The sequence below is a fragment of the Contarinia nasturtii genome, unplaced genomic scaffold, assembly GCF_009176525.2.
Source record: "Contarinia nasturtii isolate CC-2019 unplaced genomic scaffold, AAFC_CNas_1.1 Cnas_scaffold_928, whole genome shotgun sequence".
Taxonomy (NCBI): Eukaryota; Metazoa; Arthropoda; class Insecta; order Diptera; family Cecidomyiidae; genus Contarinia; species Contarinia nasturtii.
The window spans coordinates 4417532-4433408 of NW_022198275.1; the positions used below are offsets into that span (position 1 = coordinate 4417532).

At 32.6% G+C, this 15877-nt stretch overlaps 1 protein-coding gene across 2 annotated transcripts in view; it reads left to right on the plus strand.

The window, feature by feature from the left end:
* Window positions 1–11791, plus strand: part of LOC116342894 (protein spitz-like) — a 77160-nt gene extending 65369 nt beyond the window's left edge. For both annotated transcript variants that reach the window (XM_031770689.1, XM_031770690.1), the window contains exons 4-6: window positions 10714–10885; window positions 10970–11031; window positions 11121–11791. In XM_031770689.1, coding sequence (XP_031626549.1) covers window positions 10714–10885; window positions 10970–11031; window positions 11121–11389 — 503 coding nt within the window. In that variant the 3' untranslated portion in view covers window positions 11390–11791. The remainder of the gene's footprint in view (window positions 1–10713; window positions 10886–10969; window positions 11032–11120) is intronic.
* The last annotated feature ends 4086 nt before the right edge of the window (window positions 11792–15877 follow it).

Below are 15877 nucleotides of genomic sequence, written 5' to 3' on the forward strand. Positions count from 1 at the left end.
CTATCTCTCGTAATTCACAAATGCCTTGAAATAGATTGATTAATGCGTGTTTGTATGCTGGGTTTTTCGTTTTGCCCGCAAAAATCTTCATTTGATGATGCATTTTTCAGTTTTGCATAGACATGTTGGCATTTTTTGTTCTCTTTTAAAACGATAATATCTGTAAATTTCAAGCAATATACATTTACTGTGTATCATCTAGTGAAACATGTTCGTACAAGTTTCGAACGGTCATAATTCATAATAATTGAAACACATGCGCCCTAATTTATTTTGACACATATGTACCATACTAAATTTGGTCCGGAATCACCATATTATCTCTGATTCGGCGACCGGATTCAATGAATGACATGATCAAACATGACAGCGCAAAATATTATTTTACTTTCGACCCTAACATTGAATGTTCATTAGCATCTTCTTTTGGTGGCATATATGAGACGAACAAAAATGAAACTTGCCTACGCGCCACAGTAGTACACGGAAACAATGTACAACTGAGCAGAAGGAGAGAGAAAAACAGCGCTTACGCTGTAATTAAAATCAGAGGCGGTTCAAATGGAATTTCACAACAGTCGGCAATAGTTGGCGATCATGTTGTGAAATTATATTTTAAAATTGAATGAAAAGTGAATTTTATGAATGAAACGAAAACGAAAACGCATATTCATTCAAAATCGCTTGTGCGAATGTGTGTGTCTGTCATTTTGTCGCAATTCGGCATTTTATTCATACCGGCTTGAATGGTGACGTTGCGTTGTTACTGGTTTTGCCATGCGAACCGTTTTATGAATAGAAAGACAGAAAAAATACACATTTTAACGAGTTTGTATCGATTGCTATTTTGCATGTGCTCAACGTCATTGCGAATTCCATTTGAATATGCAATGTCTCGTTTCTTGTCGTCGATATTTAAAACCATATGCAAAACGTATAATTTACTTAATAAGCAACTTATACGCAACTATGGCAAATGCCACATCGTATTTTATCTAATCAATTAATTCACAACGTTTAAATGTGAACGGAGTGGAAGTGTACGACGTTCAACTCATGGATTAGTCATCGGTGTGGAATTAGCGTGAGCATTTTTTTTTCTCTTTCTGTATATTTTCGATTCACACTGGACAACTCAAATTGAATCAAGTGAAACGTTCATGTTGTGCGGTTTTATTTCTTTCTATCTTTTTCTCCCTCTCTCTTTCTCTCTTGTGTCTACCAGAATGTTTCAATCAATGAACGCGTAGTTGTTGATGATTTTTCATTCAATTGACTGACTTGAAAAATGACTTTCAAGCGCATTCGCAATCGCGGCTTTCCTTATAAGTCCAACCACTTCACACACACAAACACACGCGCGCGCGCTCACAAACTAGTAATTGGCAACGGTAAATCATTATGTAATCTTTCATGAGAAAATATCTTGTGCCATACATCAATATAAATAATTTTTAGCAACAAAATCCATTTCGAGTCGCACAAAGAATTCAGTCGTTTTTGTACTGATATCTTAATTTATAATGTAATGGATGGAATGGTGATTTTTTTCTTCACACATTCGCTTTGTCCGATTCTATGAACCTAAAAAAGCCATGCTCGGAATATTTTCTAGGTGCATAAAACACAATCATTATGGTTGGTGGACTTTTGATGCATTCGGATTTATTATATTGCAGATTATGCCGGACGAATTGCTACTTTGTAATTAAAAGCACCGCCAAATTAATGGAAATGGTCATACGGTTTTTAACTTCATTTTATGCATTCATAGAATATATGCACGACGGATTATAATTTGATTGCATTATTTCATGCGCTGAATCCATTCACAGAATGATTATTAATTATGGTGTTTGAGAAAACAAATATACATTTTCATTCAACGGTGAATATATTTATGTTTGTCGACGAGTGAAAGAAAGGGTAAAATATGGAAACTATTTGAAAAGAAAAATTCGTGATAAAAGCGTTGAAATGCACATATTTTAGTAGCACTAGAAAAAATAGTTGAGAAAAAAAACAACTAAACGAAATGTATGCTTTTTTGTATGCGTATCACGAAAGTGGGCATAAAATCGATTGAATCGGTAGTAAAAAAATTGATAACCAGTAAAATTGAGGGAGTAACCGTATAATATCGAAAACTAGAACTAGAACAGCGCATAATTCACCGGACTAGAAAAAGATGTGAGGCATTGGCTAAAGGCAAATAAAGGCAAACATGTGGCATGCAAATAAATTCATTCATTTTTCCAGCAGAGTGAAAAAATCATTGTGATCAAAAAGGTATGGTGCGTTTCAAAAAAAGCCAAAGCACACATACATCGCCCAGAACGATTTTTCAAGAAGGCACAGAGGAGAAAAAAAAACGTTAATCGTAAACAATATGCTCATAAGCGATTATACAATAAACAATGCAAACCGATAAAGAAGAGAACGACGTTTGAACAACCAGAAAACAAAACAAAGCATATGTGTTTGTTGCATAAATAGGTAAAAGGAGGGTGGCTCAGCTACTCAGTCAATCCTTTTTCCGTTTTCGTGATTCATTCTTCGTTATTTCAATGTGTATGCTTTGCTTTGGTGTTATGCTGAAAAATATTCTACCTTCTTCAACAAACCATTTTTGTCTGTAATTTTCGTGTTTTACTTTTTGCCAGAGCAGTTTTTTCCTAAATGTGATTGCATTCTTCTTTTTTTTGTGAAATTCGAAAAAAAATCCACTTATCACTTAATAGTGTTCCGAAAATCGATGAAAATCACGCACTGGTCGTACTTCAAATGTAAATGGCTCTGAAGAGGATAGTTTTCATTGAAGAATGTCGTTAATTTTGAATGGGATTTTTGCATGGAAAGCACAAAACGACTTAGATAACATTACGGAGATTAGGGTACAACTCAAAGAAATCGTCATCCCAAAGGATTTTGATCAAATAATCCAGAGATTCTGGGCATTTTGAACAACTAAAAAAGGAATATTACAGTGAAATTGAAATGCGAAACACAATGGCTTGTAATTTATTCATGGCTGAAATTTAATTTCAGTTATGTTCCAATGCATTTTCTTAATGGTTTAAATGGGAATATTTTTGAATGAATAAATCGGATAATGCCATGACAGATCACTTCGTCAATGCTTTACAACAGTTTTTATGTGCTCTCGTTCGTCTATTGTTTGACATTGCACATACACACGCAAAACCAAATTCTAGTATATTCGTTCAACAAAACATTTGAAATTGTTCGTGTCCCTTTTTTTCAAGGGTGAGGATACAGTGCAATGCACGCATATTTGCAATTTACCACCAAAATACTGTCAGACTGTTACACTCATACGTGCGCATACACAAACACCTACAAATTCGTTTTATTGCAGCCAAAGTAGATTGTGAATTTTGCGTTCTTTATTTCAATTGCACCATAAAACGAATTATTTAACGACTTTAGCGATTTGACTGATTATACAATTGAATCCCTTTCAACATCTTGACGGCAAAACCCAACAAAAAATGTCAACAGTCACGATAAATCACAATCCAGAAATGTGAAGAAATAAAACGGAAAAATAAATGTATTCAAGACGAAAATTGAATATGGTTTTACTCTATTTACGTCAAAGTAGAGAGAGTGAGAGCTAGCAAAAAAAATGTCAATGTCAATATGAAATGTACTCCTATGGAAGAATTAGGAGCCGAAAACCGCAAACCGATTGAATTACTCAGATTGTTATTGCTAGTGAGTGATTTATTTTTTGTATGTTTCCATTTCTCAAAATCCGTCTGCACGCACATGGATTCAACACTGGTTACATATTACATTTGGGTTTTTTTTCTATTGGAAAATTCTTTTAAATTAATTTGTATAAGAAAATGAAAAGAGTTTTCATCAAGATTGCAAACAATATTATTATTATTCAAAATTACAAATTTTTAAGAGAAATTCAATGGAAAATACATTAAGTAACAAAACTACCCACAAATTACACCGAATTAATTTAAATATAAATTAAAAGTCTTTATGGTGTTTTTGCCACACAATTTGTTCAAAAGTTCATTTGTTCGGTTTTGCTTTCAATTTCAATATTTATAATGTTCCAAATCAAAGAATGCAATCAAAGCGCGCTCTTATGTAACTTCTCAAAGGAATATTTTTCGATTCGTTTCTTTCGGGTGGTTGAATTCATGATGCATTGCATTTTAAATAGAAGTCCAGTAAGAATTTCCACAATTCATGGTTGTGATAAGATCAACGTTTCAAAGCTATTTTTTTCCTCTAGTTTCCAAGCCGACAAATCTTTCCATTTCATACACACAACGAGTACATTAAGAAAATTGTATTTATTATAACTTTCGAGAATTTCGTGACAAATGTGTGTTTGAACAGTAGAAAAAAGTCGTTTTTTCCTCGAGAAATCCAAAATGTTATTATTGATTTATTTGTTTCAAATGTAACCAAATAAATACCTGTTTCATGCGCACGAAAGAGAATTATATATTTTTTTTCACTTTTAGCTTGGTTGCTTACATCGTTTTAAAGTTTTTTTTTTTATTCAGCTCACTAAAAAGTTGATTTGGAAGTAAATGGGCACATTTAGAATAATTGCTCATTTTTTTCCCGTTGTGCACGAAGCAAATGCCTAATTAATGTGGTTTGTGCATTAAGAGTGGGTTCTCTCCATTCGTGTTCTTCGTCTTGGTGCGCAAAACTATTGCATACGGCTTACATTCTAAGCAACGGCGCACATAGCATTACACATCAAATCAATTATGTCATTTCTTTTTAATTCCTTGAGTTGTGTTACGCTTAAGTGAATTGCATTATATCCACGAGCTCTCTATAAAAATGTTTGACATGTTTTCAATACAATTCCACATTGAACATTTGAATATATCAGTGTTTCAAGATCAAAAGCAGTATTTCGTTAGACACACAATGATTATGTAATTTCTTTTAAGTGTTCTCGCACGCTAACCATCATTTTTTTTCATAATTATGAACATAATTCTGAAGAATATTTTCAAATCTCCATTACAAAAATTGTTTTAAGTTCAAATTCAAGCCTATCTTATAAAAACCATCAATTTAAACATTTGAATGGGCAATGATTCCACTGTCGTGTCACCGAAACGGTCAAATCCGGTTTTCTAAATGCGTTTTCGATGATGAACTACTGATAAATCTAATTTATGTGAACTTTCGACCGTGGCCATAGGTTAATGTATCGACCGAAAAGAAATGGCGACACTTGTCAAAAGCCACTTTAAATATTACATTGAACCACCCAAACAGAAGTTACCATCGGTGTCAATCTTACTTACAAAGTTGTAAGGGTTGAATATAAATATTAAAATTCCAACCCACACGATCATGCCATGCGTTGTTTCGAAAATATCAATAATGAACAGGATATTATTAGTATTATGTTTCATAAAAAAAAATAACTGAACGAGAGAGAAAAAAGCATATGAAAATGATATGATATATTTTTCGTCGGGTGCTCCGAACATATACCAATATATCATTCATTAGTGGCGGTTGTTGGTTGTAGATGGGCGTTATTGTCAAAACGCATAACTTTTGTGGCGAAAAAAAATCGCAACCCCGTTCAAATAACGTAAAATAAGTAAAACATTTTACAAAGTGCTGTACAATTTATGGTCACATTAAAAAGTCCAGCAAATTTATTTGCTTCTTAATAAATGGCAATGGTATAGGATCGTCGCAAATATTCGAATATTATGTGTTTATGTATGTATGGATGGTGCATTTTATTTGCTTGGTCGCACACATAAATTTGCTTTTTCGGTTGTCGGACAATGTATGCGTAGCAACGATAGCACCATTGCAAGTCGCCACAAATGAGCGAGAAAAAAAAACTGAAATAGAATAAGAAACAGTGGTAATGAAAGAGTTACTGGTCACATTGTTATCGTGTGTGCCATCGTTGAGTAGGTATTATAAGCACTTAATCAACAATTCTAAAGATGAAACGCTCAAACAATTGCGTTTTTATCTGCCTCTCTTACTCGCTTTTCCGTATGTCTTGTTTGATTTTCAAGATCTCTCCACAGACGCAGCGGCTTGATGACTCTTTTTCTCTATTCATTTCCAAACAAGACGCTATGTCGTCTTTTTTTACTTTTTTTCCCTTTAATTCCATTCCATTTTATTTTAAGCCGAAGTATTATCTGTGGCAAAAAATAAGTGCAATTCATCTTGTATTTTCTTATTTTAAAGAGAGAGAGAGAGAGAGAGAGAGAGAGATAGAGAGAGAGAGCATAAGAAATATGTACAATCTCGAAGTTTTAGTTCCGTTTTATTCGTAGCAAAATGAATGCCACTTACATTTCTATCATTGTAATAATTTATACGCGATGTCAGACAACATACCGAGAAACTCGCAAGCAACGCGCCATCCACTTGTTCTCTATTTGCTTGTGTGCGGATTTTACAACTCAATGCTAAAGGTCTGATTTTTAGTACGATTTATTGCTGAGAAAATGAACGCAGTCATAAAATTACATTTTCAAGATCCGCAGCAAATGCGTCGAAATAAAAAAAACCATGGATTTATATCCAAAACTAATATGATTATCATTTCGAACCAATTAATACAAATCGATGCAATAGAGATTAAATTCATTCGAACAAAATCTTTTCAAAATCTACAGATACATTACTGTTTCTTTGTGAAAACCGCAAAACTGCACACCCCAATTTCAAAAATATTGCCAAAATTATATTATGGTGCTGCAATCTAATGGCCTATGTCGATTCTCTGTCTTGAACAAAAATCGAATGACGATGTATCCGCATAAATAAAATAGCCTGCCGTTTTTCATCGATGCGCTCAACCATTGTGATCAAATGATTACAAATTATGTACTGCCGATAAAACTGCATCGTCGAAATTAACATGCTCATCGTAGAACACTCAATCAAATTGGTTGCATTGTTGTTAATCGAGCAAGAGAAGAGTCGATAAAAATTGCAACATATTTTATTTTTGCCTCCACTTATTTGAAAAAGGCTGTTTATGGTACGTGCTGTTGCACACATAAATCGGCTGATGTGCATCGCATGTGCCGTTTCGTTGATGTGTGACATTATTCTTGTTTCCGATTGTATTCATGTAATCACAATCAGTATCGATTACATTTTTAAGCCACTCAAATTGTGTGTGCGTCGTCGAAATGAAATTACATCGATATGGTGTTCAACAAGAGCTATTGCTTAATCGAAGTAATATTAACAATGGCTAGCATCGATAATCTGATTTCACTTGAGTCAAATGAACGAATTAATGAGGTTGGTCAATTTTCCCTACAAAATTATCCGAAAATCAAGAATTTTTAGAATGGCCTTTCAGGCGAAGCACTCCGTCACGAATGTTCCACTTTGCTTCTGGAAAAAAGGCGAAAGAAGGCGTGAAATGAAATTGGCTTTTTTTTACATAATGAAATTCACGGCACGGAAAAGTCTTTAGATCATACAATTGAAGTATAACACGAATGTCATTCTTGGCTTTTATAGAGCAAAACAAAATACAAAAATGAAACTCATTGCAACGTTCAATTTTTAATTTTTTTTATTTAAAGTGATGGCAGTTTTACTATGTCGATTGCAATCGTCTTTGGTGGTGGCCGTGCTGTTTTATTTTAATTGTTTCGTCAACACATCAAATTTTCTTTGGTTTTACGTTCCAAAAACGAAACCAGGCCCGATGAATATGTGTGAAGTCATGCTGTTACACATATCGCGCCTTTTGTGTGTTGTGCTATTTTTACGGCCACATTTCAATGATACGATGCGTTTTGATATTGTTTATATCGGTGATACTTGAGTTTGCTTGTGTGCTTCATCATCAACCACCCGCATCGTATTACCGCTTTTTTTCTCAAGTGGTTGCGGATTGATGTTTTATTTATGTTGTTGTAATGCATTACATTACGCGTACGCAGTGCTTTGATGGTAGGTGTTCTGTCTCGATGTTTCCCTCCAAATGCCAAACACGTGCACCGAGCAATCAACTCTCATCCTCACAATTTCATACGCACATCAAACCATAACGACAATATCCGAAAATTTAATATTATGCTCAAGCACACTTTACTCAATTATTTATGTGATTGCTGTTGAACAATGCGGTACAATCACATCGTTGGTATTTCTATTTACACAAGAATTTACTGGAGGGATTTTTACCATCCAAAAACCATTGCAATTTTCCAACAATTTCCTTCTGAAGGGAGTGTGTGAGTGTGTTTGACAAAATACTGTTTTTATGTACAACCGAATTATTATTATTGCATGCATTAAATTTACTCTTGACATTACTGTATTTACACTGGTTGTGTGTGTCAGGGAAAAGAGTAATTTTTTTCGCGCGCGCTATGGCATATTTGCAAAAATGTGTCCTTGGTTCAATTTTCATTCCGAATATATTGCTATTTTATATTACACACATTTTACACAATGATTTATTTTCGGTTCATTTGGAATGAGGTTTTTGCTAGGATTTTTGGCGTTCAATTATGCTTGAAATTTTTGATTTTTTCACCATTCGTTCTTATATGACCGTGGCACTTAAAAATGCCCCCAAAAATGGCCATACCACATGTACACGCTACGAATGATTTTCCTGCTGTCAGATTTCCATTTAATTGAAGATGTGTATCGTCGTGCTGAAAGTGATGCAATTATAAATCAAGCCGATTTTCGGCCTCATCAACACACACTACACACTCTGAATTCGCATTGATTTCGTATTCATTTATTCAAATTTTGTTGTGCTTGTTTTTTTTTCTGTCTCTAAATAGATGTAATATTTATAACGCGCGAAGCTATTTTCGATGATTTGATGAAGAATGTTATACATATTTTTTCAATCTTGAGGCACAACGATTATGCAGTTTGGTTATGCCAAGTTATATTTAGATATTCTTTGTGGTGATTGACCTCTTTTTTTCGAACGAACGAACGAATCTTCGACACAACTGCGTGCATGGCATGGCCATTGCTGGCGTTGCTACCGTTGTTTTGGATCATAAACGCATATACCACTAAAAATTGCGAAAAATTATCATAATTATATTAATAATAATATCGCTTATGGGCCTATGCCAATAATAATAATACTCATTCCATTATGTTGGGATCTTCTCTGCCATTCAACATTTTTTTTACAATAAACACTTTGTTCATTCTTAGAAGTGGTTGAAAAGAGACGAACGAAACACATCTAATGCCAATTATGTGCTTTTTGTACTAATATGCCAATTTAATGCGACAAAAGTAACGGACGTTCAATTACCAAAGAAAGTGGATTCTTTTTGTAAAACTTCAATTCCGTAACACTAAATGGAACGTGATTATTTAATTTTTTTCCATCGAGTTCTTCTTCTTTTGCTTGGTTTTTTTTAAAATATAATTTGCATTTTATTGCAATTTTGTTTTATAATTTGCTTGCATTTTGTTCATTCGGCGTGTCAGAACACACAAAAAGATAGTTTATATCTATGTATTGGAAAATTAGGCACAACCAAAAATTTATGCAAATAAAACAACACAATAAGAAGAATTAGAACCGAAAAATGCACGCAAAATGAAAATCGCATATTAGCATTAATAAAAACAAATTATAATATCGTGGTTGTTTTACATACAACAGAAATTGATGTTGAATATGCGACAGACACAACACAACATAAATGAGGATGGGGAAAATGCACGAGAGAATCGCATGACATTGAACATCGCACTGTAAAAGCAATAACAATTAAAGTATATAGATTAAAGTGTTTATTATTGAAGGTGATTAACCGCAATGGAAGCAACATAGCCAAGAATTTTCATACAAAAAATGCATTTCATTCCGAATAGATTGAATCTGCAGTGACGTCACAATGGTGCACATTCAATGCATTCGTCGCTTTAAGCAAAAAACAACAACAACAAAAAAAAACACCAATGCGAGTGCCAGTTGAAAAGAAGGGAACAAACGGGTTATGTAAAGTTGCATAATAGTTCTTTTTTCGCATTCAACAAAATGAAGGCCAATATGCAAAAAAAGTCAACAACTATGCCTGACCTCATGAATTTCAAATTTAAGTCGGGTTCGTGCTAAGCTGAAAACATGTACTTGTCTTCTCATTTTTTTGTTATTATTGTTTGATTTCATTTTGTGGTAAAATGATCAAATACCAGAGACGTTTTAGTTCGCTGCATCGAGGGAATGGCACCCTTGGTTAGTTACAATTTTGGAGGGTTGAAGCATATGCATGCCATTGATTATTGCTTCTAATCCATTCAGAGGCATCAAATTCATGTATCCGATTGAAGCAAGTGAGCAAAAACCCAAGTGATGAATTAGATTGTTATTTGTATATCGATTGGTATTGTTTCAAATGTTTACACAAAAGGCATGAATTGGCCGATCACAATTGTATAAAAACGAAAAAAAAGGGGGAATGCATTCCGCAAAGTGCATTCAATGAAACTAATACATATAGTCTGTCACAATCTTGTTGAATTTCAAACGATACTTATTTATATGGTTTCTGGTTTTGGTTAAATTTTGAAAATTCCGTGAATGGAATTAACAATGTTGAAATGAATGAACCGATAGAATTTTTGGGAGAAAATGTATTTTTGTCGTTGAATCGAAATCACTAAATGTGAATTGTTTGTTTTGTTTTTTTTTTTTTGCAGAAGCCTGTTCGAGTAGATCAACACCAAGACCAAGGCCACCGACACAAGCGCCTCGTCCAAACATCACATTTCCAACATATAAATGCCCACCAGCCTATGCGGCATACTACTGTCTCAACGAAGCGAGATGCTTTACAGTAAAAATTGGTGATTCGCTGCTATACAATTGCGAGTAAGTTAAAAAAGAGAATGTGAATTTTTTCAAAATTATTTCTTCGTATTTGACACCAACTAAATGAATTTATAAATTTTACAGATGCACAGACGGTTACATGGGTTCGCGTTGTGAATACAAGGATTTAGACGGCTCCTATTTGCGTAAGTACAATGTTTCGATGAAATGACAAAAGAATACCAAAACTATTTGCAACAATTTCCTAATCTTTATCTATTTATTTTTCGTACAGCTACACGTCGTCTGGCTATGCTACAAACGGCGAGTATAGCAAGCGGTGCATTTTTGGCGCTATTTTTGGTGCTTGTGCTATGTCTAGTCTTTTATGTACGATGGAATCAACAACAGAAACGTGATCGATTCAACGGTGTACATGAAGAGAATGGTTTTGATACCGTTGACGGTTTACAAACTGTACGAACAGCGTTGCCAGAACTAAGGCCATTCGGACCGCATCATCAAAGGTTCATACCAATGTCACAAGCGTACAGCAATCGATAAGTGCCTGCCTGCCGGTTTGACGTGAGAAAAAATAGATGAATGGAATAACCCTGTCCAATTCGTGTGGCATTTCATCGGTGTTTTGATTATCACATTTTAATGGATCATCATATAAATTTCCATAAACACCGAATAAGAAAAAGAACTAATTTAAGTTTGCGCTAGCATGAGCGTAAAATTTTCGTTTTCGACAAAAAGGATTTGTCTATTTGGTATCGAATAAGCGAACGATACCAATCGAACCATTATATTTTTTTTTTGTTGATTACTTCATACGCAAGTAAAAGACTAACTTTATGTTTATAATCCCAAAAACTAATTTAACTAAAACCTAAAGCCAACAAATGCTATTGCCTTTTCTGTAAATAATATTGATTATTATTATTATAAATACTATGGAAAAATGATATATATATATATATATATAATACGACATATATAAATATATATATATATATAAATAGAAGAAAGCATCACGTAGAAATTAGAATAAAAAAAGAAAAAAAAATAGCATGAAAATGAATTCAGCGCGCAACATCTATGCGATATAGATGGATATAGATAAAGACAAGAACATGTGTAAAAAGTTGAACATTGCGCGCGAAACGCCAAATAATTATATATTTTGAATCTGACACAAAAATTTGTTCAGTGATTTGTTCGTGCTGTTTCTTTTTGTCAATATACAAAATAAAATGGAAAATGTACATATTGAGGAGACGCATAAATGTCAAACAATAGATATTGTCAACCAGCGATGATTGCACGAGAAACATCAATCGAAGTATGCATAATATTGTATGAAATTTAATTGAATTTAAACAATTTTTTCGTTCATTTTTTTCTCTCTTTTCAAGTTTAAAATTACCACATATGAAGGTGACAGTCTCATTGAAAATGATTCATTGGAATTATTTCATATTCATATTAGAATTATCAAAACAAGTGCAATGACGGTTGAATTGCATTTTAATTTCTTTTGAAATTGCTTAGGATGAACAATTTTCAGAATTCGGCCTCGAATTGGCCATGTTTCAATTTGAAACACATTTTTTTTTTTTGAAAATATTTTAGACCGTACACATTTCGGTATTTTTTTCATATTTTTTTTTCGTTTTTTTTTCGATATTTGAATTAAATTTGAATGATTTAAATTACATTTACAATGACATCACCTGATTAATTCTAATTATAATGAATTATTTCACTACAAACATCACATTATACATTATAAACTTACCATTATCTTTTTCGTTATTTCTCGAAGTAAATTCGATTGTTTTTTCTCGTACACATTTAAAAGCAAATAATAATACCATAACAGAGAGCTGGCTCTAAATATGTCAATAAAATGATGTATCAAATTGGATTGTTAATACAAAGCTCAATAATTTATCTTTCCGTCTTTTTTTATTTCATCCACATTTTGGGTTTTTGTTTTTGTTTTCAGTTTTCATTTTAACAAAGAGAAAATTGAAATGATTTGGTTGTTCAGTTCATTTGAAAACAGCGAAATCTCGACGTCTCTTCATTAAAAGTAAGAAAATGCTCTTTTTTTAATAAATATCTGCATGAAATATATCAATTATGAGAGCGGAAGTATTGATACGAAATTCAGTAGGCCAATAATCATCAAAGACGCCGGAACATGTCCTATGATAAAGAAAACACACACACTCTCGATTGAAACATGTATGCATATTTAGCCAAAGATAACAAGTAATTTATCACATAAATTAAAATCAACATATTTTTCTCAACTCAATTACATAAACAAAAGGAAATAAAATAAATTAAACATAACAAACGTACTGAAGAAAACCGACCGAGCCACGTATAATTAATGCAAAATAGAAATGATAAGATTGCCATTGCAGAATGTAATCAAACTAATACAGGTGATAAATACTTGTACACAAATATGCACACAATGAATAATAATTATTAAAATAGCCAGGGTCAATTCTAAATGAGGAAGAGTAAAAGAGAGAGAGCAATAAAACATAAATCAATTTTAAGATTCCATAGGTAACGAAGATCTCTGAAAATAAGTTTGTTTTTGTTTTCCTATTTACACTGAAGATAAATGGATTTTGTCCAGATTTTTAAACTATTCAACTTGATTAAATAAATACATTTATATTTCGAACTTTTACATGTATTTGACACGATTGCCTTATACAAAGAAGTTGAGAGAGAGAGAGAGATGACAGAAAATTCCAACTTGAATTACCTTTTTTTCTCATTTATTTTTTCTTACAACAAGAACAAACTACTTATTGTTGGGACTAAAGAATGAAGTTGGCCTCAGGTTTCAAGTGTTCTTCCAATTGACATAAAAAAACAGGAAATCAAAATTCAGAGTGTCTGCCAACATCTTACATAAAAAGTGGAAAACATATTTTCTCTGCGATTACTTCAAATTGTGTTTGTATCTTTGACTTCATATTCTTCAAATTAATCGAATTCAAGACATTTTTTACATCGAACAAAACATCCCTCTTTTATTTTGTGTTTTAGCTACAAACTCAAAACAGCCACTGAGCAAATCGATAGTAAATTTATAAGTTGTAAAATTCATGTAGAAATATAGATAAAACTACAATATGTTCTGAGAATATAATTTAAAGAGGCAAATGGTCTCAAACTAAACGAAAAACTTCAAAAATAACAACAAGAAAAATGCACCGAATACCACATGAGTGTATGCATAAATAATCATAGACTATATAAATTGATAAAAAAATAACTGATTTTTGAATTGTTTTTATTTGAAGAGATACCTTTGCATAATAACAATCTGGTGAATGCATTTGGTTTTACTCGCCGAATGGAAACGATCTTTTTTTATTGCATGATCAATTGAATCAAGCCTGAAAAATCTATGGAGTAAGATTATGACAATGAGAATACAGTAAATAATAAGGAAGCAGAAACACGTAAACTATTTAGAATAGCTATTGAACTATAATAAAAATTAATGCTGTTATTTATTTATTAATAAATTAAAGGAAAACAAGAAAAAAATAATGATAATAAAAACAAGAATTTTTTAAGAGACGAAAAAACTAAACGATATTGCATTTTTATTTAAAAAAAAATGAGAGCCCTCTATTTTGAGTCAAATACTATGAGACTATGGTTTTTTTAGCATGATGAAGCAAAATGTTTGTGTTTCAGGTAAAAAAAATCAAGGGTTGAAGGGTTAAGACCCCGACCCCCTGGAAGTATAGAAGGAGTAGGAGGGCAGCTGACCCAAAAAATGTCTCTCATCATTCTGAACAACTTTATAGTACATAATTTTTTGATCCTATGATAAAATCAGGGTCACCAAACAAAGAACGGCCATTTTAAGTGCATCAAAACTTGATTGTATCGCAATATAAATATCCTGTCTTCTCATGCCCAGTCTCATGCCAAAACACCCCTAGGAACAAATATTCAGATAGATTGATGCATATGTCGATAAAAACTTATTGGCAACCTTGCAAAGCCCTGCGAGGGTTTTACTATACTCGGTTAGTACTTTCATCCATTCATACAAAATGCTGTCACCTTTTTACTGTTGCACAGTGATATTTTATTTATAAATATCGAAATAAAAACCAAGAGAAAGAAATACTGTAATTTTCGTGAAATAAATGCCATCCAATATACCACATTTTCATCTACTGTTAACTTTTTCAATCGATGATATTTTCAATACGCTTTTTAAAAAAACCGTATGTTGAATCTCATACTTGATGTAATGTCACGTTAATTTCAGGCTTAAGCACGAGTTAAAAATAATGATGTCTAGTCAAATGAAGAAAATGTGAAAACGTTGTGAATTTATTGAATTATTTATTTCATTTAATGGTATAAAAAGGAGTAAAAATGTGTATAAGCTTGCATTCCATATTGTTTACCGTAAACGATAAATTATTTCACGTGAATAAGAAATGTTAAATAGAATGAAACCATTGGAAACAAATCAGAGAGTTTTCAGTTGGCTTTGTGTGTGCTCAATTGATGAAAAAGTTCCAAAATGCGTGAAATTTCTACGAGTTTTATTCAGTTTATACGTTGTATCTGCAATTTTGTGCTCATTAGCTGCGAGTATTGCATACTTTTATAAGTTTGTGTCAGTTGACTTGGAATCATCCCTATATGCACTTTTTCAAATTTCTGCTTTTTCGGGCACAACTTATATGATAATCGTTACGTTATTTTTACGAAACAAAATAGCCGCCATCTTTGAAAATTTGGCTGAAATTTACAAAGCATGTAAGTGTCATAATAAAATTACCAAATCAAAAATGAGAATATATACTTTTTTAGACGTAAATAGTGACGTATTTGAGTATTTGGTGCAAGCAAATAATAAAAGTGAATGGATCTGGAAGCTCTTCTTTAAATTGGTTATAATTGGATTTTTCGTTAGCACAGCGATCATGTGCTTAGCTTCAGCCACATTATGTATAATTCGACATGGAAATTTTAATGCAA